This window comes from Apteryx rowi, unplaced genomic scaffold, assembly GCF_003343035.1.
Source record: "Apteryx rowi isolate R43461 unplaced genomic scaffold, aptRow1 scaffold_142, whole genome shotgun sequence".
NCBI classification, from domain to species: Eukaryota; Metazoa; Chordata; class Aves; order Apterygiformes; family Apterygidae; genus Apteryx; species Apteryx rowi.
In genome coordinates, this window is record NW_020447664.1 from 151,468 (window position 1) to 174,309 (window position 22,842).

Consider the following 22,842-nt stretch of genomic DNA (forward strand, 5'->3'; position numbering starts at 1 on the left):
TGACTGAAATTAATAGTTCTGTGCCCCTTTTTTATGCTTACTGTTGAGCCAGCTGGAAACTTAAGTCTAGATGTTTAATGGAAGGAACTGATTTCACCTCCTTAGCTTGGAACCTGTCAAGTCTGAGTGCTCTTGCTCTCTTAAGCTTTACGTAAGACCCCTCATTCTGCAAATACGTACATTGTCCTTTCCTAGAACTGCAGCATTTTTGTCCACAGAAGACAAAGGCTTACTTTGCTGGAAATTGAAGTTTGTAAAACAGATATCTGTGCTGCAGTATAGACAGTTTAGGATTCAAATGCTTAGGAGAGAATAAACACACTTTTACAGAACATATAGATGAAGTCTTCTGAAAATCAGTCTTTGTTCTGTCAATCAGTGGAGTGTTCTTTCTTTGCTTTTGTTTTGTTTTTTTTAGAAATCTTTGATTGATATGTATTCTGAAGTACTTGACATCCTGTCTGATTATGATGCCAGCTATAACACTCAAGATCATCTACCTCGAGTAAGTAAGAATTCAAGGTATTTGTACTTTTAGTAAAAATTATCAGTGCTTTATGGAGAGGCTAGGTTGCAAAAGCAAGTTATTGGTGCTGTGTTGTGCATTTGAAATTAATATAAATGCAACTTAGTCGTAATTTTTACTGAAAGACCAGTCTTATAATTGAATAGAACATTTAGTTATATTCCAGAATAATTCAGAATTAGAGCTAGACTGTTTTCTTGTAACTCCAGCATTTTTCCTTGAGACTTGTTCTCTATTTTAGATATGACAAGACTAACCCATGCAAGTACACTGAGTCTGTCCCAAATCACAGATAAAACTTGATCTAGATATTGCTGCTGTGCTCAGCCTTTGCTTTTAAATGGTATGAGTTAGGGCACTTCAACCTTCTCAGCACTGTAAAATGAGTATGATTTTCAGAGTGTATACCTGTGGAGCCAAGAAGGTAAGGTACCCCCCCATCATTTTCCACAGTAGTGCTGCCATTGGAAGGGGGAGTTGAGAAGGGGGGTTTGGCTAGCCTGACTGCTGGTGTGTGGGAGAGGCAGGAATGCTTCCTGCTTGCGCAGCCTGCTGTGGTACCTATAGGAAGGTAGGAAGATGGGGAGGTGACAGCAGCTCATCAGAATTTAGTCTTCTCCGTGCAGAAGCAGCATCTGCCAGAGGAATAATTTTCAATGTTTCACCTTGCTGAAAGGAGTTGGCAGGAGCAGAGAAGAACTGTCAGCCATGAGAATGACAAGCGCTCCTCCTCTTCTTCATCAGATGTCCTGGCAGATCAGGCTGCTAGCTGCTGGTTGAACTGTTGCTGGCTTAAGCAAAAGTGAAAGTTTTTACATGACTAAAAGTTAGCATTCCTTCAAGGATTCCATATTTAAAGCAATGCATTTATTATCAAACGTAGTACAGCCTATGTTGATATGGATTAATGTATTTTTTACTCAGTTTTTATCTAAGCTTCCAAAATGTTTTGCCGAAAGCTAATGGTTGTTTAAACTTTCACTTAAGGTGGTAGTTGTTGGAGATCAAAGTGCGGGAAAAACCAGTGTGTTAGAAATGATTGCCCAAGCTCGCATATTCCCTCGAGGGTCTGGGGAGATGATGACACGTTCCCCTGTTAAGGTAAGAAATGCATCATAATCTCTGTATCAGAATTCACCATATAGTACTTTCTCTGATGATACTGTTTAATGAAGTCTACATGAACATTTGGTTGTAAAATGGCCTCTAATCAAGTGAGTTGTTGCAGTCAATGACAGAACTTCTGCAGGCCTCTATAAGATCCATACATGCTATCACAGAGTAGTAGTAGTTCCTGTGGTTCTGTATGTACAGTCTGTACTATAAGTAGTCCTGTGCTAAATAAGCGTTACAAGCAAACATACAGTTGTATGTTTGTAGTGGGCCATATATGTGTGATGTACTTCTGATGTTTCTCTGTGTTAGATTTACCATGCTTTCTCAAGCAAGGCTTTCACCATTTAGGTAACCCTTAGCGAAGGTCCCCACCATGTGGCCTTATTCAAAGACAGCTCTCGGGAGTTTGATCTGACCAAGGAAGAGGATGTAAGTATAAAGATGTGGCTAGAAGTTAGTGTGTTACTGATTAATTCTCTGAAAATTTAAATGTCTTTATGGGCTGTTACACCCTGTTTTATTAGAGTGAAACATGTTGAATGGGGCAGTGTATTAAATTAAATACTGACTTATCTCTCAGTATGAGTTTTGGCTAGTACTGAAGTGCGTAAAATAGAGGAAGAGCTCTTGTGTCAGGATGTTTTTTGGAGTATGCAAGGGTAGGGTCGGCAGGTAGTCTGTTGTTTAGTGCCCCATTTACCAAACTAGTTATTCAACATGTTTGTTTTCCAGATGCTTTTGAGACCTAGGCAGCAGTTACAAGCAAAGATCTTGCATAATCCCTAGGTCATCTTTTTTATTATGTTGGTGTCACGATTATGAAGAATTTACATTTGACATTTTGCTTTTGTTGAAACAGCTTGCAGCTTTGAGAAATGAAATAGAAATCAGAATGAGAAATAGTGTGAAAGAAGGGTGCACTGTTAGCACTGAGGTAAGACCTGCCAAATATTTAGTGCCAAATATCTTTATGTGCAGATCTTTTGTAAGTGTTCCTTCAAATATGAGACTGTGGCCAATCCGGCTTGTATATACTTGAGATTTTGCTGTATACAAAGTGCATTTGGATTGTTAATATCAGTTTTATGTCACAAATACGTGAATATAACATTTGACTTCCTTTTTCAAATTACAGACTGTTTCTGGTTTAAAGCATATGTGTGTGTAAATATGTGTTTTGATGTATCTGTTTATGAAATTTTTACATGTGTGTACATATGTAATATATATTACACTATCTATATTATACTATGTATATAGTGCAATAAAGTAGATATGTATGTGTGTTTATATATGTATATGTATGTACATTTCAATTTTATTTTACAGACCATCTCCTTAAGTGTGAAAGGTCCTGGTTTGCAGAGAATGGTATTGGTTGATTTACCTGGTGTCATTAGTGTAAGTACATAGTAAGATAAATCTGTGTAAGATCTGTAAGTAAGGTATCGTTATTGGTGAGTGTGGGTTTTTTTTTTTTTTTTGACATCTTTGTTTTCTTTTTCCCCTTTTAAAATATATGTGTATGTATTGAAGACTGTGACATCAGGTATGGCTCCAGATACAAAGGAAACTATCTTTAGCATCAGCAAGGCCTATATGCAGAATCCTAACGCCATCATCCTCTGTATTCAAGGTAATTGAAGTCTAGATGGTAATCAAAGTAGCAAAATTATTATTTTTTTTAGTTCTGATTCTTATGCTCTATATGAAACTCTCCTATTTCTTTTTTCAACATGTGGGAATTTGTATTGTGTACCAATTGTGGAATTTCTGTTTATAAATTAAGGCATTTTTAGTATCAGCAGCAAAAAGAAACTTCAGTAAGATTTTTAGTACTTAAAAAGAACATGACGATGATCAAATTCAAGATTTCTTCAAAAATGTTTTTGAAGAAAACAGACAATAGTAGAGTTTAATATTTTGAACAAGCCTGTAAGTAGTGTAAATTTTAATTTTGGTGGAAACTTATCCTACTACAATAAACCAAATTTTTACGATGCTGGGAACAAAGAAAATTCTATTTGTATGTACCAAAAGCTGAATACAGATGTAATTTTACTGTCTTTCAGTTGTAACATGAAACTCTTTTCCTGCCTTCTGTATCTTCAGTACTGCATGTTCAGGATGTTAGATTTTGTAGTCCCTAAAATATAACTGTATATGTATTTTTTTTTCTTTTATAGATGGATCAGTGGATGCAGAACGCAGTATTGTCACTGACTTAGTCAGCCAAATGGATCCCCAAGGAAAAAGGACAATTTTTGTGTTGACTAAAGTTGATCTTGCTGAGAAAAATGTGGCTAGCCCAAGTAGGGTGAGTTGAAACTAAAGTCACACACGCACAAAAATTTGAGACACAGTCAAAAGTATTGACCTAGCTGTTTTGCATGTTTCTAAGTGTTTATTTCTGTATTTAATACAAATTTTTATAGTTTTAATGTGTCTCAGGCTTTGCTTTTAGTGATCAGCTATATGAGTTCAGTCAAGTCACAGCCTGACTATAGCTTGCAGACAGTTCCTTTCATGCAGGCCACATGAGCAAGTTCATTTCCTGGGAGGCTTTAGGATATTTAGCGATAGGATTGCTCTCTCTTGTACTTTGAAAGTTCTGCTGCTTTTTTCACTTTACTTTATATTTAGCTATTTTGTGCCTTACTAAGTTTCATGCCTTTTAGCGATCTTTTTTTTCTTTCTTTTAAATACCAGTAGAACTTACAGTCCTGTGACAAACTGCTTCTTATAGTAATCTACATGTGCATATAATTAGAGCTGAGTTTAAAATTGCAGTGAAGGAATGAATGTCTCTGTACAAAGTCACCTTTTTTTTTATTTTTTATTTTTGTAGATCCAGCAAATAATTGAAGGCAAGCTCTTCCCAATGAAAGCTTTGGGTTATTTTGCAGTTGTTACAGGAAAAGGTAAAGAATTGTGCCTCTACTTATTTTCTCCTTGATAGCATAGAATAATTGTCTAAATGGAACTGTTGCAGCACTCTTTTCTTTCTCCAGGAAACAGCAGTGAAAGTATTGACTCTATTAAAGAATATGAAGAGGAATTTTTTCAAAATTCAAAGCTGTTAAAGTACGTTGCTATTTATTCTTTTACTAAAATGAATCCATGTTGCTAAATGCTAGCAGCAGCTTTTCTAGTTGGATTTTTTACAAGGATTGCAGTATGGGAATGTTATTTGAGATCTCTTCCACTTAAATTTAAATATCTTATTGTGGTGAACAAGTTAGCCTGGTTTCCTAGTGCACATTCGTAAGTCAGTGGAGAGAGACAGACACACACCTTCAGGCAGCGATTCATTCTGCTGCAGATCTGAGCCTCTGTATCTTTTCATTGGCTCCAGAAGAACCAAGTTCCTGACCTATGTTTAGGCACCTGAGGCAGCTAGGAGGAATGAATCCAGCCCTACATACTAGCTTTAGTGCATTTTAAAGATCAGTCCTCTTGGTGTGAGGATGGTGTTACACTCAAAGGGTTGAGTATTCTGTCAGAAGTTCATTGAACAGAGGATTTTTGATGTGACAAGCTTGGACCTCTCAGGAAAGTAAGTTGCATAGTCTTTGGGAATGAAGTACCTAAACTTTTATTATAGAGGTTGCAGTGTATTTGCTAGTGTTTTTTATTTTTTGATTTTTTTTTTCCCTTGATTTGGTGATTATCTGCATTGAGTATTTTGGAGAAAGAGCCTGGATTTTAGTTTAGGTGCACATTGACATGTTATTCTTCTGCACAAGAAGTAAAGCTTTATTCTTGTGAAGAGAAAATGGGGACAGGGAAGGATGAGTATAAATAGGAGAATTTCCTATAGCTGTCTTTCTCTCCAGGACATGCATGCTGAAGGCGCACCAGGTAACAACAAAAAACTTAAGTCTTGCTGTGTCAGATTGCTTTTGGAAAATGGTGAGAGAGTCTGTGGAGCAGCAGGCAGATGCTTTTAAAGGTAAACTTCTTTTTCTACAGTGTTTCACAAGACCAAGTGAAAGAGCAGCTTGCTGTTATGCAGTTCTTCCACAGACATATAACCCTGTTTTGCCAACATGCTTGGGCCCATGTGTTTTATGCATTTTATATGATTACAGTGTTTCTTGAGATTATGATGATGTCATGATCACATGTCAGATGATCAAATACTTTTACCTCCTCCATATATTGGCTAGGAAGTACAGTATTGCACCCAGTTTTTCTGTTCAGGTGGCAAAAAAGCATAAAACAACAAGTCTTTCCTGCTGCAGAAATCTGATTTTACCGTTGCAATAATGCTTAGGCCAAACAGTTGATTCCTGTATTAATGAATCTATTAATTTAGCTGTAAAGGAGAATGAACTGGCAAATAACTGGTAGTAATAAATCAGGATATGCTTTAAATGAATATTTGTACATTGTTTTTAGTATATGGATTGACAGAAAATAATCTGTTGGTTGAAGGTCTTTAAATACCTTTTATAAATAGTCTTCACTGAAATACTTAGAGTTGTAGATCTGATTTGGATCATTTAAGGCTACCTTTTAACCTACATGAATAATTTTTATTTTTTTAAAGTAGCAATCTGTCCGGAATCTTTCATTAGTGCTGTTTATCAAAGGTAAAGGGTAGAGGGGAACCGTCATTTCCACTGAGCTGCTGGACATGGTCTTGCTAATGCAGCCAAGCGTGTAGTTGGCCATCATTGCTGCAAGGCCGTGCTAATCACCTGTGTTCAGCTTGCTGTTCACAAGCAAAGACCTTTGGGTCTTTTTGTGCAGAGCTTCTACCTAGCCAGTCAGTTACCAGCTTGTACTGGCACGTGAATGTAACTTTGGATTATGAATTCTCCTCTGAATCATTCTGAATTAGAAATGCTGTGAAAGTAAGATTTTTAAAATAAGTTATATGAAGGTTTGTGAAATTGTTCTTGTACCGTTTTTTTCCCCAATGTTCTACTACTTGAATGTAGTATTTTTCAAGTTGTGAAATATTTACAACCACAGAGAAAACTTTTGGTAAATGTATAGTTCCAAAGAAATGCATTTGTTTAACATTGAAACAGTCAAATTTAATGGTAGATGTATCCTAGCTTTAGATGATGTAATACAAGATATCATGCAAATGTTGATTAATATGTAGAATTATGATTCAAAACACAACTCYTCTCCTTTTCCTATGGGACTCTTCCAAGTTTGCACTGTAGGTAAATAAAAACCACATCTTTCTAATGCCTCCTGTGCTATTTGACACTTGAAATTCTGGACGGGTTTGTCAAAAGCAAGTTTTGTGGGAATTTGAAGAACTGCTAAACTTTTAAAATAGTCATGAAGTTTCTGTAGATAATCACAAATTTTAAGGCCGTATTTCTGATTTTTCTTTCGTAGCCACACGTTTTAATCTTGAGACTGAATGGAAAAACAACTACCCCCGATTGCGAGAGCTTGACAGGGTAATTTACATTTCTGTTTTAAATTGTGTGCTATAAAGTATTAAAGACTATGGATTAGAATTCATGCCATTTAATCTAATTTTTAAAGGTTTCTTAAAGTTGTCATAAAGTACTGACACTTTAAAATGTGAGGACAATGTAAGTGATTCTAGGGGAAGGAAACGTTGAGTTCTCCTTGCTATGAAATAGTGTGTTTCAAAACTGTGATAATTTAGTCCTTAACAAAAATAAACTAACTCGCCCTTCTACTATATGTTTATTTGACTTAATTTACCCACCAGAATAGATCTGTTTCTTTTTGATTGTGATAGTTAAAACTGGCAAAGATAAGTTACATTCCCTGTTCTTTCAGACAGACAGACAATTACAAAACAATCATGATCCCATTCTCTAATTCTTTTATAGAGTCCCTGAATATTCAAATGCCCTGCCTGGCCAGCGGCATGCAACAGATGGGTGGGAAGATGCATGGTTAACCAGGGTAGCTTATGACAAGCACATACATTGTCCAGAACATGACCAGAAGGTATCATCTTAGGCTTAAAGGCCATAAGAAAAGGTTTTTGTTACTCTTTGTATGAAAACATGGTCAAACTGTACTTAAAATAAAATCATATTATTTCATATTTTTCCTTTTGCATAGAATGAACTGTTTGAAAAAGCCAAGAATGAGATTCTTGATGAAGTCATAAGTCTGACTCAGGTCACACCAAAGCACTGGTACAGTAACTTTTTTTTTTTTCCAGTTAACAATATGTTGTTCTCAGAACAGTTCCTTTTTGTATTTAAGAATTTCATTTATTAAAACCCTCTATATTTTAAAGATAAACTTCCAATAGCTATTTCCTTTGTCCATGAAGAAGTAATCTATTATTCTGAATGAGCAAATACTTATATAATCCCCTCTCACAAATTATATGATGGCAGTTCATGTTTTGTTCTCTTTTTGTACAGTATAATAAACAACAGCTATTCCCCCAAAATGAAAAGGAACAATCATAATAAGGATGTTTTAAAATGTTCATTTGAAGTATGAATCTGTGATTCCCGTTAACTTCCTTTTTTGGATTACTAGTAACCATTACTACCAAAATAATCTTAATGACCTTGGGGAAAAAAAATTATATCTCTGTGAATCAGAGATGCGGAAGTTGAAAGATTACATAATTCCTGTCTGTGAAATCAGCTTATTTGGATGTTTGGGGATTTCATCCAACACGTAGAGCGCATTGGTAACCTAAATCCTGAGTAGCGTGTACTCTGCTACCTTATTACTCTGCAAGGCAGACAGARGTGTGAGAAAGAGATATTAGCTGAAATATCTTAAGTGTAGCATGACTGAACAGTAAAGCCACTGTAGATGCAGTCTGGGAGGAGAATAGCCACTGTAAAGGGTTGTTTTGATGACAGCCTGTACCAGAACTGACAAGCACAAAGTTTCCTTCAATGCCTTTGCATTGAAGTAACCTGAAGTGAATTGCCACTTGGTCATAGATTGAGAACTGAACTAATATGGCTAGCTCTTAATGATATTTGAATAAGTCCAGACATAGGAATGTGTTCCGAAAGTGTGTTGTGGGCAGTGTATTAGTCTGCATTTATGTTATAGTACAAATGTAATGCAGGTGTTCCCATTTTGGTGTTTGCTGCTATTGACTCTGTCATAGATCCTGAAGTACCCCGGCCCATGTCCCGTCTGCTTCATTTTATGTTGTTGATTGGAGATGTTATGAAACATAACATGAATGTTTCTGTGTTTTTCTTTTGAGACTTAGAACTTGGTGCTCATTCTAGTTTTATAACACTTAATGAGCTTATAAAGTAGAATTAGAAATCTGAGTCACAAAAACATAATTTTGTTAGCCATTGCGTACAGCCTAAAAACATCAGTGCATTTGATGAATATAAACACTTTTATCCTGTTAAAATTTCCATTCCTTGCAATTAAATTTGATTGGATTAAGTAAAGTAAAAGTGTGCTTTTATTGACATGTCAATAAAGAAGGAATGAGATTGCATTTGCTCTTAATCGAAGGACTGCCCTTCTCTTATAGTGCATTTTTAAGCAGTAAAATCCATAGCAGATGGTTTCTAGCACATCCTGTAAGTGAAATTATTTTGCTACATCCTCGCTTCCTTTAATGGTGATGACTTTTGATCAAAGTGCATATTTGAATGCTGAATAAATCATCTTATTTTGAACAAATACTTATGCAAAACAATTTTTACTGCTAGCAATATTAGTTTGTACTTGTGAATTTTTCCATATATTTAAAAGCTTCAATTCTTTTTAGTTTTGTATAAATACTTTTACTAGCCTAAATATGCCAGAAATCTGTTCCAACAGTAGAGAAACTAAAGGCCTTGACCCTCATTTATACTGGCTTGTCAGGTGGACAGCTTCAAAAATTTTAAAACTCAAATAAGAAGGATACCTAAACAGGAAAGAAAAATTTTTAATTATGCTGCTGTTGAGACAAGAGGAGTGACAGTTCTTCATCATTCTTCTGAGATGGCCTAGTTAGAATAGGAATATTATCAGGGATGAGGTTTGTGTCCTGAACTTTAGCCCATTTGGAAGAAATGGGCTTTCCTGTGCCACCAAAAAAGACCATCTCTGGCATCTGTATGACCCATTGCTAATATGACTTAGCATACTGAGCCAGCATAAAATTAGAAGAAAATTAAAAAATTAGAAGAAGAAAAAAAATACCATGGGGAAGCAGAAGGAGCACGACTGCCTCCGTGGGCAGTGGCTGCATGCTACACTGGCTCAGCAGATTTGTCTAAGTGCATCTGCAAAGCTTCCAGAATAAGTTTATGGTCACTTAAAAAGATTGAACTAAGATTATTAATGTTTCCATTATTACATTTTGAAATGCACCATAAATAGGAAAGTGGTGCTTAGTTTTATAGTGACATGAGGCACATTTGTAAATGAATGTCAATATATATTTTGGTGAAAGGTTGGAATTCTCAGCTTGCTTCATTGTTTATTAAGCCTGGAAACAACCAATGAAAATCTCAAGTGGAAAACTATGGCACGTTCCAACAAATAAATCAGAATACTACAGAAACACAGCCCACACACTTTGTTTTGGGAGCGTGGATTTTTTTAGTCGAATCATTTCAATGCTTGACAGTGTGCTCCCTTGTCGTTCCCCCACCTCCCATGCACATGCATACACAGCTCAGCATGGTTATACTGGTGTAATTAATCAGTGCAGTGGGATCCACAGGCAGCACAGAGGTGAACTTCTGAAGCTGTCTTTGCTGTTCAAGGCAATATGTAGCTACGTCCTTAGTTCCAAGTACACATTCATTGAAGCTGTGTGCTGATGTTAAAGAAAATTTCCTATGTTCTGTATGTCTATTCTCTCAGTGTTTTTCACAATTTGAATGCCTACCTGTTAAACACTTTGTATTGGAAGCCATCTTGTATGTTATAACTTTCTATTTTAGGGAGGAGATTCTTCAGAAAACACTGTGGGAGAGGGTATCTACTCATGTGATTGAGAATATCTACCTTCCAGCAGCACAGACTATGAACTCAGGGACATTTAACACCACTGTGGACATCAAACTGAAGCAGTGGACTGACAAGCAACTGCCTAATAAAGCAGTAGAGGTTAGAACTTTACTTAAGATATTTCAGCTCTGTAAATAAAGATGTGTTTTACTTTCCTATTTACTGTATCTTTTATTTAAAAAACAAACAAACAAAAAAGTTTTCTGTTCAAAGGCTGTTAAATGAGAGCATAATTCCAGAGATGTAAAGTGATAGCTTGAAGGACTGGCTGAAGTTCTTCTAACCAGCTTACTTGTCAGGAAGTTGGCATAATATTAATGTCAGGAAGCATATACAACAGGAACACTTCCAAAGTTATTTTGCTCTTCCAATGAATGTTTTCTTATTAAAAACAAAACAAAAAACCCCAAACTCCTTTTAAAGAGTTTAAAAAAAAAAAAAAAACACTTCAAGCTACATATGTTCTTATTTAACAGATTTATGCAAATTTAGCAGAATTCCACTTGCTACCACTTAATGAAGTAAATTTCAGTGTTAACTTTGTTAGTAATGGATAAGGAAGCAAAGGAAAAGTCAGTGACTTACTCTTATGCTTGTGCATCATCTTCAGAATGTATTTAAATATTCATACTTGCCAGCAGTGTAGTAAATCTTCTTTTACCTGCTGGCACATGGCATAATGGTCCACTTCAGTAGGTATTGTTTGCTAAATTTCTAGGTGGCATGGGAGACTTTGCAAGAAGAATTTTCCCGGTTCATGACAGAACAAAAAGGAAAAGAGCACGATGATATCTTTGATAAACTGAAACAAGCTGTCAAAGAAGAAAGTATTAAACGACATAGATGGAATGAGAGAGCAGAAGATAGCCTGGTATAATGTAGTTCCCCCCCCCCCCCATGGTGCTGTTGAAGTCATTTTAAGTTTAATCATTTTTTAAGTTGCACATTCATTATATTTACTCTTTTAATATGGTGATAAAATGATAGGGAAATGTATCCATCTTTCTGTTTGTATACAATGTTACAAGTCAGTGTTTCTCTTTTTCGTTCTTTTTTTATTACCTTTCATTAACTGTTATCCTAAATAACATCTAATAAAATTGTTTTGGCTTGGTTCAGGAAAATGAAGTCCTCTTTTATCTACTGGTTGCCAAATGGACAGCCTTTTGAGAATTGCTTAGTATAAACTCATTTGTTCTGTATGATAACAGCATTTTCATCATCTTTATAGATTTTGCACTCCAAGGGATTTTCATGTTGTTTGCCACATTTTTTATGTTACTTACACTAGGCTGGAGAAGAGAGTTAAATTAAGGACACAAGAAAATATTTTTGGTAGGGCTTTGAAGGTGCCTCTCGAATAAATCCAGTATGGCCACTAACTGCTATTTTTATAGACATCAAAAAGTGAAGAAAATGTCAGAAATTTTTTTTAGTCCTGAATTAATAATTTATTTTATGCTAAAAAGTTGTCCTGTATTGCAGCGAGTGATCCAGCACAATGCCTTAGAAGATCGGTCAATATCTGATAAACAGCAGTGGGATGCAGCTATTCATTTTATGGAGGAGACCCTCCAAAGTCGTCTCAAAGACAGTGAGTCACGTGATATATTCCACTCTTGTGTTTTTTAATCTGGACCAATTTCTTTATCTGGTTCACTTCATGGCGGTGCAAGTTTTTTGTATCAGCACAACTGAGATGGTGGAGGCAGTTTAACTTAGCGCTGATACTGATGGAAGGGTTTGGTACAATACAGCCGCAGTAACTTAGTGCTCTTCCTCTTGAAAAAAGACAATTGAAAGATAAATGGTAGAGATCTGTAGAATCAAAAGTCATACACTGGACATATAAAAGAATTGGATGAATTCAGGAGAATAATTGCTCCATTTATGGTTATTGAGCATAACGATTTTGATGCAAGTTGCAAGAAAGGAAGATTGTAATCTTCGGACTTGGTGAAATCCAGAGGGCTGTCTCAGTGGAGGGATGGCATGTTTCTTATATTCTTCCTTGACATACTTACCAGTTCTCACTGGCAGTCATTTTTAAATTGTAGTAAGACATTTGCTTTAAACAAAAGGCATTTGACTTGAGCCTGTATGGCATGTCTTATGTTCTTGGGCATATAATGTCCATTCATGATCTTGTACCTAATTTTAGTACTATATACATTTCACTAGTTACATGTATTTTGAGTGATGCTTAACATCATATTTTCTTTTTTCAGCTGAATCTGTTATTGAAGATATGGTGGGTCCAGACTGGAAGAAAAGGTGGTTATACTGGGTAGGCCGCACCAAAGAACAGGTAAAAATATATATATATATATTAAAAAATAATAATAATAATAATAATTGTAGTTCAATCCATTGTGGAAAACTTTGATTATCAGTGTAAATTTTCAAAAAAACCTAACTTTTTCATACTTCCTCCCACTTATTGAGTTCAAAAAATTTTAAATCCTTTGTAATTGCTTTTACTGTTAAGTTTTAAATATTACACCAGAGGGAATTGCATATATTTTTAAATATAAATATGTATTGATTTCTAAACGTTTCCATTCTTTTCCTGAATTACATCTTTACTGTCATTGACCTGAATATGTTAAAGTTCTTCTAATGGAGAGAAACTGAGAAAAAAAGGGTAGAAAGTGGGCTATTCTTTTGCATACTCCCAAGCATGTCCTCTGAAGCAGAAATCTTGTGCAGTTTCCTATCATGCTTCATTTAATGTCATTAGTACATGATAGTATTATCGCTAGCATTTTAGTCACAGTTGTAAATTCCGCTTGACCATTTCCATCGTAACCTCTATATTCTCACTTTCTTCAGCTTTTGGAAATATCTCCTTTTAAATTTAAATAGCTTCCTTTCACTGTCCAGTGATGGGCTGTTTATGTTACTTTTTCTAGATATTTCTCAAACTGAATCATACTTTTAAGAAGTAAGTAGAGTTTAAAAGAATACTGTGAAAATTAATCCTTTCAGTGGAAAGGGTTTTGCAGTCAACTGTATGCAGCCAGGTATGGGAGAAAGGCAGTCATTTCAACCTGTCATACTTGAATTTAATGAGCATCAAACTGAAGGTATGAATCCATGAAACTAGAGACCAGGCAGACTTCCTGCTAGCTGTTAGGTGAAGGTGACGTTTTCATCGGTGTCACTGCTGATGCTGAGTATGTTTATCCTTGCTTACGTTTTTTATTTCTGCATGCAGAAAACATAAAAGCTTTGTTTTTGCTGCTGTTTGTATCAAAAGAAAATGACAAAACCAAAAAATTGCATGAAATTTTGGTTAGGTCTACTGCAGGGGGCAGATGCGGTTCCATACTAAATAGGGGTTGGCAGAGCTGCTAAATCATATCATTTAATAAGAAAATGTGAACCACACCAGCTGATGCTCATGGAGGGAAAGGAAGACTTAAAACCTATGTTTTTTCCCTTCCTTTTCTCTTCTACATTTCTGCCCACGATGAACAGGAAAAAAATTATGAATAATTAACAACTATTTAGCATTTTAAAATACTGTATTTGAGATGTCTGTGCATAAGATGCACTTTTAGATCAGATACAAGTAATAGTTATTAGTGTCAAAGGGATTTTCTGTTCTGACTCATTATTGAGAGTTATTATTAAGTCTACCTCCTTTATTAAGGAGGTAGACTTGGTGATTGCCATCCCTAGGTAACTTAGTAATTAATTCTAACTGCTCATTTTTACACCAGCACATTCGTAATGAAACAAAAAATGAACTTGAGAAATTAATCAAATGCAATGAGGATCATGCAGCTTATCTGGCAAATGATGAAGTGACGACTGTCAGGAAGAATCTTGAAGCAAGAGGAGTAACAGTGGACCCGTGTCTGGTAAGACACAACTTTGTGATAAAACATATGGATGCTTTCTGTGAACATTTGTATCCTCTTTCTAGATAGCATTAAAAACACCACATCTAAATACTGAGTTTGTAATCCAAATGTTTCCAAATGAATTATTGAATTACTGCTTGCACGCAGTTCACACACTTCTGTTGGCTGTCAGATAAGTGCAGTACAACACTTCGGAATCTGACATTTTAGACTGAAGTCAAAATCTGCTCAGCAGATTTTCTTGCCTACAGTAGAGGCATGAATTATGTCAAGACTGTCTTAAAATTATTATGCATGTGTTATACAGTGGTATACAGTGGAAGCAAGGCTCTTCTGAGCAAGAAATCATAAAACGTGTTCTGCTTTACTAAGCTGTTCTGTATAGTTGTATGTGCAGTTTGAAGATCGTAGCTACATCCAAAAGAGGGAAATTTTGCAAAAGTAGTTGTGAAAAGGCAGTTTAGAGTACCCTGAGGGATGGTAATGTAGGTTTAAAATGTTCTGGAAAATTACTCGTTTTATTGCAGTGCAAGGCTCTTAACCATAATTAGACCCTTTATCTAATTAAATACAAGGTTTTAAATGAATGAAAATTCAAGTAATAATAATTAGTAAATGTAGATTTCCTTTAACAGTGATTTATTTTCTGCAGTAACTTTGGCTACCTTTCTGACATTTGTGCATGTACTTACTTGAGGTAGTAAAGTTATTCAAATACCTGCTGCCTGTTTCCTATATAGCCCTTATCATCACAACTTTTTGTAAAAGTTGATGTTGTGATCCATATCCTCTATATGAAGAGACTGAGTGCCAATTCTCTTTTGATTCTAGCTAAGCAATGATTGTTGGGTTTTTTTGAAGAGCCATGTCAATATGTGCATTTAATTTGAAGAACTGAAACATAAATAAACCAAATCAAGAAAAGTTACAAATTGTTTGTTTACATAATTCACTAAGATCCATTAAATATTTCTCTATGCTTTAATCTGGTTTGGCTAATAAATTAATGTGCACCACTCAAATTTATTCTCAGTATTAAAGTGAAGGTTGCTTCTTGCTAAGAGCAGCATAATTTTTCTTAATCTCAAGTATATCGTTTAAAAATGTGTTTTGGCTGCAGATAATATTTTTAACCATTCAACTGTAAAACAAACACAGAAGAGTAGACTTTTAAATTGACAGAATCATCTGTAATGTTTGCCAAATTTAGCTCAAATATTGATCATATCCTAATTGATGATCAAATGCTGAGAAACATTTAAATGTGTCTTACATGACAGAGATTGCGGAATTCTGAATTTTATTTTAAGATCAATATGATTGTTAAAGTATGCACAGTAGTGAATTTTTGTATTTGTTTAATCAAATTTAAGTACTGTTTTTCTAGATTAAAGACACATGGCACCAAATTTATAGAAGATATTTCCTGAAGACTGCTTTGAGCCATTGCAATCTATGTCGAAGAGGCTTCTATTACTATCAAAGGCACTTTGTGGACTCAGAGGTAACTTGAACAGATAGACACTATTTTTTTGTCTAAATATTTATACATGTCAGTTGAGATCACCTCCCCCACAAATATTTTAGATTAGTCTAACTTTTCTTTTATATCCTTTATCTTGACGTAGCTGGTGATCTTAGATATGGCTTACTACATAGGTTTGTAACTGATAAAATTCTATCCTGATGGTAATTATATAAAGTGGCCACTAGGTATCAGTCATGAACTAAGCATCTGTTACTTATCAGTGTGTACTGAAAAGGCACAGCTAAAAACAGTATTGCACAGCTATTGGCTGATATTTAAAATTCAGAGAAAACATGAAATAAGGTGTTTTTCGTGGGATAAGTATGATAAATAAGTTTTTTGAGTTAATGCTTGGAACCACAGGTGATTCGTAGAAAAAATAAACCACAGAGCTTACAACTGGATCTTTCTGGTTAAATCACTTACTGCTTTTGTAAGGCCAAGCTTGTAAAACAGATGACAGTACACTCGAAATCACACAAAGAAAAAAACATACAGTTTTCTTACCTCTGTTTTTTAAATCAAAGAGAAATTACTGAAAAGGTAAATGTCTTCACTTTCCTTGGAGTATTACTTTGCTTTTAAATGAGAAACAATGATCCCCATGGAGCTAGAAGTCTTTACTAGTGCAGAAATGTCTTTGCCTGTAGTCAAGATTCCAAGACCAAGGAAAAAGAATGGGAAAGAATGAGCTCATAGGATGGAGAACTGCCACTCTGGTATCCAACCTCCTGTTTCCTGGGGTTGTCTTTAAGTAGTCCTCCCGTGAAGATAGTACTCCTTCCTGTCATCCTCACAGATATAGAAATTGTCTCTTCTGTTAATTAATATAGCCCTTAGCCCAACACTGTCTTCAGAAGCATTTGTCAGACTGGTAGTCACAATATGGGCTTCAGCTTTGTGAAGTCCTTTCAACATGCTTGTTAGGGACAAGTGTGGTGTGAGCATTAGGCTGTACACAACAGCGTACATACAGTATGAGCAAATTGCTTTTTAGTAATATAATAAGGGTAATATAAGAAGAGCATTGATACGGCTCTTTCTGTTGAAAAATGAAAATAGTGAATGTAGAGAAAATAGTGGATGTGGAGAAAATACAATGTAATTAAATATGGCTTAGACGGTTCTTGACAGTATTTTTGGTATGTTTTGTTGTTACTTACAGCAGTTATTCTGTGGGATTGTTGTGCAAGATCAGGATGTGTATACATGAGTTTGCAGTTGTAATTAAGAGCGTATGTCAAGGGATTTTTGTGAGAGCATGCAATGTTCACTGGACATCGGAGATCTAATGCTAAAACWTCCTTGTTTCAGCTTGAATGTAATGATATTGTCCTCTTCTGGCGAATACAGCGAATGCTGGCAATTACAGCAAATACGCTGAGGCAGCAGCTTACTAACACTGAAGGTAAAGCTCATAGTCAGTTGTGGTGTTTGAACCAAAAAAAGTGTTTAAAAAATTTCTAGTGTTCTTTTAGCTGCATGTTCATTTCAAGTTCATGATGATGGGCTGTTTTTTCGTTTCCTGGTCAGATGATTAAAGGACACAATGTATAGATTTAATATAAATAGAATGTCAAATAATTTAAACTGACAAAAGTGTTTTAATTATTTTCAGTTTGTGATGCTAAATGTCAATATCTCTTTCTAAGCAGAAAGAATTTCAATAAATAGCCACTGTGTGCCTCCTTCTCAGGTCAATCTTGCTRTAGCCTTTAATAAAAAATGTTTGATATCAAATATCAATTGTAATTAACTTTTAAAGCCATACAAATGTGCCATGTGATATTTAGACAAGTGTATAAACTGGCAGCTTCCTTGTAAAACATTATTTATGTAGAAATCAGCTAGTGCCACTGTTTAACTGCTACTAATGACCTTTTATATGTAAAATACATTTTTTCAGCTTCTTGAAGAAAGTTCAAGTAAAAGTTTTGAACCTTGTCATGTGTCATGCAAATCACTCTCCATGGAGAAGAAATTGCCCCTAAATGTAGAAAGCTAGGTCCTGTCTTTTCAAGCCACCTAGCTGATTGACACCTACTGCCGGGCTGAGAATCTGGAAAAAATTTCCTAAAGTACGCAGGACTTGAACCACGTAGAACTTCTAAATCATAACCCATCCCTAGGGTTCCTCCAARGAGTAGGTTAGGGTCATGTGGAATGCCAGGGCAATGGACTTGCTGGGTAAAATGGAGCTTAGGACACAGGAAGGGAAGTCACTTACTTAAGGCTTCTCGCAAGTCGGTGGCAGAGCTAGGAGTAGAATCCAGTTGTCCTGCGTCTCAGCTGAGTCTTCTGTCCATTAGAAAGTATTTCCTCTGATATGAAAGGCAAGGATGTGGTTGTTAAGATGAGATACGATACTGCTTTGAAGAGTTTGACWCCTAGCAGCCTTGCATTTACAGCAAATTCCTATATGTGTTGCTGGTTCTTTAATACCACACTCTGCTAACTGTCATCATTACCTTGTTTTCCATCCTTTGTCTTTAACTGACTTGGCCTTGATTCATCAGAGGAAGATGTTGACATTGAAATTTTAACTGTTTGGAAAGAGGCAGCAAGGATGCTCACACTGAAAGATTTATGTTGGTCATTCAGTCTCARAGAAGAAACTGCTGAATTGAATAGACAGCAAAGCAGTTTTTCCCATAAGAATTAATGCTCCAGAAGATTTCAGATGCTGAAAAGCCAGCCTCTACAGAGCCAGCATCTTCTCCAACTGATGATCCTGGTGATCATGCTCTTTCCTCTCTATACTCCTTGTCATATATATGGTCCCTGTGTATTTACAACATATGAATTTCTGAAGCCCCTGTATGCATCTCCCTTTCCCCCACCGGTGATTCTTATGAGAACAATTGCTTCACTTTACATAGTATCACTAATGGTTGCACTTCTCAGGAGAGCATCCTCAGTAGATGGTGGATTATGTCTGGTTGTGATTACAAATCCGAAGTAATTAAAAAATAAATAAATAAACAAGGTACATCATGATATGTCTATTCAATTTTTTTTTAAGTCATTACTGTATTGTTACATACAGACTCTTCTTCCAAAACAGTAAAAAAACCTCTCCTTTTTTTACGTTTAGATATATTTCTATCTCCTAAAAAAAGTCATCCAATAATAAAATTATTCAGAGAGAAAATATCCTTTTAAATTTGAACATATCCCTCTTAAAGAATTAATTTTCCTAACGGAGTGAACAAGAGGCTTACGTGTTCAGAAGTTTGGTTGTTTTTTTTTTTTTCCTCCAACTGGATTAGTTTGTCTGGTAACATATATTGCATCTCCCACAAACCTTTCCTAAGTTTTATCTTTAGACCATTATAGGTGCAGAATGTTACCACTCCTTTTTTTGTTTCTTCTTCTTCAGTAAGACGCTTAGAGAAGAATGTAAAGGAAGTGCTGGAAGACTTTGCTGAGGACAATGAAAAAAAGGTTAAGCTACTAACTGGCAAAAGGGTCCAGCTGGCAGAGGATCTCAGTGAGTACATGCTTCATTAGTGTTTTAGAACTAACTTGAAATGAAACAATTAATTTCTGACCACTATTCTTATAGGCAGAAAAGCAAGGTTGAGCTCACTTAATGCTGTGTGGGTCATTCATGTGCTAGCATTTGACAAGCATCCCAAATAGAAGATTTTTTAAATACAGTCAAATCTCATTGATTCAGTGTGGATATGGGTGGTACAATGTGTAAAACAGCATAATCTAAACTAGATGTAAATTCACTGATTAAAAATACATTGCCTCAGTATATTGAAAAACATAGTCAAACAGAGTAGTGGTGTAAATATGAAGGAAAGTTCTTGTTTTTCTAGTACAACATGGTTAATCCATACCTCAGAGAGCTGTCTCTGGGTGATTCAGACCTGACAGTATAAGGATGTTTTGATCCCACCTTTTTTCTTTCACTGGGTGAATTATGTTGTTTTCCCACAGATAGTGCTGACTTTTAACACAGATTAATTGGAAATGCCCTTGACTTACCAGCCAACAGATTTTACTCCTTGCATACAAAGACAAACCCTGTCAAAGCTGATTTTAATCCTTGCATACAGAGACAAACCCTGTCAAAACTGAATATCTGATATGTTTTTGTTTATTAAGGTGAGATGGCCATTGTGTTAAGAATTTGCCAAGGAAGAAAATCTAGCAGATTTAACTTTCTAGAAGGATTACAATATCTCGTGCTTGGAGTCACTCAGAAACTGTTAAAGAGTTCTGTTGTTGCTGCATGGAGGTTTTAAACAGTGAAAGGTTTTAAATGGCCAGGCCAGGCTGGATGATACTCCTGCTGTCTACCTGCCCATCCAGTAAGGTTTAGCAGGGCTTTTAGCTAATGAAAGTAGCTCTTGCACATATATAGGGTTTTTGGCAGCATTCCCCTAGCATTCTGAGACACTTCTACTCAAACTCCAGCTGAACACTTGTCAATAAACAATATTTGTGTAGATACATAAATATCTGCATTTTGAGATCCAAGATGACCTTACTTATGTTTTATCTTTGTTTTGAGTGTTTGATGCAGCAATTAATTTTCTCCTAACATAAGACTTTGGATCTTTTCATTCAGAATAACGGAATGCTGTGTTCAGTGTTTTTTCTTTTATTTAGCCATGTTCTGATTTCCAAGGCTCAGTGGGACAGAGAAGCATGTAATTGCTGTTGCAGTTTCCTGTGTGTGAATTATGTTTTGATGTCTTCCAATTTGTGACCTGCAAAAAGGTCATATAAAACAAATATTTTGCTTACAATAAACTAAAAATCTAAGGATTTATCTTTGGTAGTGCTAGTTTGATTACATTGGAAGTGTTACCTTTAAATTAAAAACCCAGGTAACTACAGCATGCATTTGTCTTTTAGAAAGTGTTGCTGTAATATTTTGGAATTGTGAGTAGCAGCTTTAGTGTACCTAGCCAAAATAGGCTTTTTATGCTGTTTAGTCTTGTTCGCCTTGTGTTAGCCTTGGTGTAGCCCTCATTTTACAGTGGAAAGTATTTTATTCAGTAAGGCTTTTTCCTCTTTATTTTCAACTTATGTTGAGAAAAATTAGTAGAAACCTGTGTAGTGGAATGTGGATGCTTAATGAGGAAGTGATCTCCTTTTAGTGAGCAGTGCTGCTTGCTTTCTGACAAGTGTTGTCTTCTTGCTTTTTTTTTTTTCCTGAGCAAATGCTGTTACAATGTGAAATTATTGCTAATTTTGATTTATCCATTAATATTCCATGTTTCAAAGCAAAATAAACAGAACACTAAAAAAAAAATGCAGAGTATTTAAGTTAACCTGTTTTTATTTTGCACTGAAACTGACAAAATTTTAGCATTGTCAGTTTTGGTTCTCACCAGCATTAGGAATAACTTCCCATTTCAAAGCAGTAACAGCTGGGGTCCTCATTTTATTGACTATGACTAGGCCTGTAAGAGCAGACTGCTCTGTGTGTTTATAATCATAAGTATCTGTGCGTTAGTATGTATGCTTCATGTGTTTAGTATGCATTTCATAAATTACAGTCTAGCTAAAACACCATCACTGCACTGTATTTCTTCAGATCCAGGTCACAAATGACAGGCACATTTTTCTAATGAAATAATCGTTATTCAATGCAAAACAATATATGCTGACCTCTTCTGTTTTATTGTACCTATGGGAAGATTTTAAAACTATCACTGCTTAGCTCTACAATCAAATCAGAAACATTCTCTATTTTCTGCATGCTTTTGTTGCTAAGAGGTTATAATTTTACGGGCAAATGACAGGGAAAAAGGATTTCTTTGCCTTTCCTTCAGTGAAAAGAATGCCTGTCTTTGTTACAATTTTTTAATGCTCCTGAGACGGACCTGTTTTGATAGCATAGAGCCACCTGAGAGTTCAGTGCTCTACAAGTAATTTCCTCTTACAGCATGCAGTACAGATCAGGACTCTGCTTAAGGAAAGAAAATCCTCACTCCTACAACACGTGTTCGTAAAGTGTTTGTATTTTGATTAGGAATGGAATGGAAGGGATCTCCTGAGTCATGAAATCCAGTCTCCCTCTGTTGCAGGCAGCTGCTGCGCGTATATAATCCGCTTCATTCACATATCTTGAGCTCCATCTTTACATCAGTTAACTTGTTGGTGCTCACTGTTCGTACTGCGAATCTGTTCCAGAATATGATTCCTCTGATGGTTACAAACTCTGTTTTAGTTTCCAGCCCAAATTTGTTAATGTGCAGCTGAGATAAGCTTCCTGATTTGAAACTCTACTTGTAAATCCAAATTTTTTAAATATCTGAGGTTGAGGTGCTTCTGCCTTGATACTGATAGCATGGCAACACTGTCTCACTTATGTTACAACAGTTTTTTTTAATGCTGAAGCACTGACTGTGTTTTATTGTTTGTTCAAGACACTGGTTGATGACAAACTGTGTTTCTAGCATGGGTGACTTGCCTTGTAGTGAAGGCCCATATAAATCTCAGAACTTGTTTGAGCAGGTCTTATTGTCAGTATTCTAAATCCTCAGATGGTATTTTAGCCCTATCTTCAGTAGCCTTCAGGTCCTGCTTCTCCTCAGTATTTACTTCAGATTTTATTCTAGATGTCTTAAAGACTGTAAACAGACTGTTTGAGCAGATTCTAACAAATTACATAGTTTGTAATGTACTATAATATAGGTTTGTTTGTTTTTTTAAGCCTTTATATGTAAAGTAATGTAAATGTACTTCATAGTCTTACTGATACAAGAATTATGCATTATGATACTTATTCCAGTGAACAAATATTAAGTTTATGGAAGTAAAGAATCCCCAGGACTAGAGGCATCTGGAAGAAAGGATCATAAGATATAAAAAGGTTAGAGCAG

The 22,842-nt window shown here is 35.6% G+C and overlaps 1 protein-coding gene across 11 annotated transcripts in view; it reads left to right on the forward strand.

Moving 5' to 3' along the window:
- The window catches only part of OPA1 (OPA1, mitochondrial dynamin like GTPase), a 61,059-nt gene that overhangs the window by 20,922 nt on the left and 17,295 nt on the right, over window positions 1-22,842 (forward strand). For 6 of the 11 annotated variants that reach the window (XM_026058043.1, XM_026058045.1, XM_026058048.1 and 3 more), the window contains 20 exons: window positions 419-505; window positions 1,514-1,627; window positions 1,991-2,071; window positions 2,502-2,576; window positions 2,972-3,043; window positions 3,179-3,278; window positions 3,829-3,959; window positions 4,491-4,563; window positions 4,654-4,726; window positions 5,479-5,594; window positions 7,004-7,068; window positions 7,712-7,788; window positions 10,531-10,696; window positions 11,316-11,468; window positions 12,083-12,191; window positions 12,826-12,905; window positions 14,323-14,463; window positions 15,854-15,970; window positions 17,309-17,402; window positions 19,374-19,484. In XM_026058043.1, coding sequence (XP_025913828.1) covers window positions 419-505; window positions 1,514-1,627; window positions 1,991-2,071; window positions 2,502-2,576; window positions 2,972-3,043; window positions 3,179-3,278; window positions 3,829-3,959; window positions 4,491-4,563; window positions 4,654-4,726; window positions 5,479-5,594; window positions 7,004-7,068; window positions 7,712-7,788; window positions 10,531-10,696; window positions 11,316-11,468; window positions 12,083-12,191; window positions 12,826-12,905; window positions 14,323-14,463; window positions 15,854-15,970; window positions 17,309-17,402; window positions 19,374-19,484 — 2,035 coding nt within the window. Of the gene's footprint in view, window positions 1-418; window positions 506-1,513; window positions 1,628-1,990; window positions 2,072-2,501; window positions 2,577-2,971; window positions 3,044-3,178; window positions 3,279-3,828; window positions 3,960-4,490; window positions 4,564-4,653; window positions 4,727-5,478; window positions 5,595-7,003; window positions 7,069-7,711; window positions 7,789-10,530; window positions 10,697-11,315; window positions 11,469-12,082; window positions 12,192-12,825; window positions 12,906-14,322; window positions 14,464-15,853; window positions 15,971-17,308; window positions 17,403-18,510; window positions 18,912-19,373; window positions 19,485-20,110; window positions 21,166-22,842 lie in introns of those variants that run through there. The other 5 variants (XM_026058044.1, XM_026058047.1, XM_026058049.1 and 2 more) reach the window with 5 other exon arrangements.